The following is a 2,500-nucleotide window of genomic DNA, read 5'->3' on the forward strand; positions in this document are numbered from 1 at the left end:
GAAGGATTCAAATTTATGGTCCTTTGCACATGGACAGATCTTATTCATCTGAACGCTGGACTCCATTCAGGATGGGGTCCACTCCTTAGATGAATATAATCACCTGGTATGACTCTACTGAGGCATTATGCACACTCTTAGAAAAAAAGATGTCCTCGATTCAATTCCCCCAGCGACCATTTCCTCTTATCGTTTCTCCAATCTGGCTTCCGTGGCGCTCATTGCACCCCAGACTTCTCGGTACAAAAAGAAACCGCATTGGTCAATAGCCAATAGGGTTGTCTCCGCAAGAGACAGACTTCCTCGATGAAGGAGGAGACGACGGGGACGACGTCCACAGAATTCATGACTGGGGAAAGTTGATTAGGTTAGGTTAGGTTAGGTTAGGTTAGGTTAGGTTAGGTTAGGTTAGGTTAGGTTAGGTTAGGTTAGGTAGGTTAGGTTAGGTTAGGTAGGTTAGGTAGGATAGGTTAGGTTAGGTAGGTAGGTTAGGTTAGGTTAGGTAGGTTAGGTAGGTTAGGTAGGTTAGGTAGGTTAGGTAGGTTAGGTAGGTTAGGTTAGGTTAGGTAGGTAGGTTAGGTAGGTTAGGTAGGTTAGGTTAGGTTAGGTAGGTAGGTTAGGTAGGTTAGGTTAGGTTAGGTTAGGTTAGGTTAGGTTAGGTTAGGTTAGGTTAGGCTAGGTTAGGTTAGGTTAGGAGTGGGAAAGGTTCCTGCATAGGAGTTTGCTCCCAGAGACCCTCGGGACTGGCCCCGGCGTGTTAGCGAAGCAACTCGCTCCCTGAATGATTGACTGAACATGTATAAGCCGTATTTTACGGCCACTTTGAAAAGATCATATGATACAGACTTGTGGCAGCAGATATGATTTAAATCTCTCATCTATGCTTCTGCGGAGTCTTCATATACCAGTTCCAACAAGGAGTCCCCCAAGGAGCTTCATTTCTTTACCCTACCCATCAGCGATATTGCAATTTATATTTTCCACGGAATTACCTCTTCTGTGTTGAAACCCACCCCGTCTATTCCAATCGCCGTCTTCAGCGAGTTGTATCCTCTATAACCGATTGAATTGAAGACCGTGGATTCCGTCTTCCCGTCTCAGCGGTAGTCATCTTGGATTTCTGCAGACGGCATCGCTGTTAACATATTCCGTCAGTACATCGACGGAGCATTCTCTTCCCAGTTGTTTAATAGACTCAACCTCGACTTTTCCTTTTTTTTTTTTTTTTTTTCCTAAACTTCATCCTTTCAAACCTTAGTCTTTCACCTTAAGACTCTGTTTTTTGAACGCACTTGCGACCACCTGAAATTACTATCTTACACAAGCTGTGGAGCTGACAAATGATCCCTTTGGAATATGGGTCAACCCTCATACAAAGCATAAGTGATTACAGATGCTATGTCCGCTCCTCTACCCCATCCATTGTCTATTGGATATTAGACCATGCGCACTTTGTCGGCGCTTTAGCATAGGTGATTTCTATAGTACCTCAGTAAAAAATTTATTTGCAGAAAATGGGTACCCCTACATCCACCTTCCCTTAATCGAAGCTCCGTCCAGGTCAGAATCTGAAGATTATCTGCTTGATAAAGTTTATGTCACAGCACTGAAGGGTTACCCCAGCTCAGAAAGAGCCTCTTTCAATCCAGCTGAAATAATGAGGAAAACCCCAGTAAAATTTTTACTTGCAGAAAATGGGTACCCCTTAAACATCCACCTTCCCTGAATCTGAAGATCATCTGCTTGATAAAGTTTATGTCACAACACTGAAGGGCTACCCCAGCACAGAAAGAGCCTCTTTCAATCCAGCTGAAACAACGAGGAAAACCTGAATGGGTAACGTGACTCACCGTCAGGGAAGACGTGTCGCATCTTGAGGTAGCTGGTAGTGAGTCTGATGATGGAAGCCTTGTCGAGCTGCGAGGTAATGGCGGCTGGGAGAGGGAGCAACTTGGCCAACTCCAGGAACTCGGCATTCTCCTTCTCGCGGCGGCTGCGGGCCGCGTTCTTGCTCTTCTCCTTCATAACGGCAGGACCTGCCTGCGAGGAAAAGAAAAGAAAAACGCCGGGGCTTAGGGATGAACCGTTCTGACCTGTGGTGAACAGAGATAAGGAGTTGAAGAAGCTTTGAGAACTAAGAAGGCTCAGGGAAGAACCGTTAACATGGATAAGGAGTTGAAGAGGCTTTGAGAACTAGGAAGCCTTAGGGAAGAACCGTTCTGACCTGTGGTTAACAGGGATAAGGTGTTGAAGAGGCTTTGAGAACTAAGAAGGCTTAGGGAAGAACCGTTCTGAAGAAGCTTTGAGAACTAGGAAGGCTTAGGGAAGAACCGTTCTGGCCTGTGGTTAACAGGAATAAGGAGTTGAAGAAGCTTTTAGAACTAAGAAGGCTTAGGGAAGACCCGTTCTGACTTGTGGTTAACAGGGGTAAGGAGTTGCAGGCTTTGAAAACTAGGAAATTATTCTTTCACCATTAAACAAACATCAAAAGTTATATGAC

General features: G+C 45.1%; 1 protein-coding gene across 3 annotated transcripts in view; it reads right to left on the bottom strand.

Moving 5' to 3' along the window:
* The window catches only part of sim (bHLH transcription factor single-minded), a 329,050-nt gene that overhangs the window by 154,947 nt on the left and 171,603 nt on the right, over window positions 1-2,500 (bottom strand). For all 3 annotated transcript variants that reach the window (XM_076208451.1, XM_076208452.1, XM_076208453.1), the window contains one exon: window positions 1,851-2,040. In XM_076208451.1, the coding sequence (XP_076064566.1) occupies window positions 1,851-2,025 (175 nt within the window). In that variant the 5' untranslated portion in view covers window positions 2,026-2,040. The remainder of the gene's footprint in view (window positions 1-1,850; window positions 2,041-2,500) is intronic.

This window comes from Oratosquilla oratoria, chromosome 25 (genome assembly GCF_046742065.1).
Source record: "Oratosquilla oratoria isolate Oo_2021 chromosome 25, ASM4674206v1, whole genome shotgun sequence".
NCBI lineage: Eukaryota > Metazoa > Arthropoda > Malacostraca > Stomatopoda > Squillidae > Oratosquilla > Oratosquilla oratoria.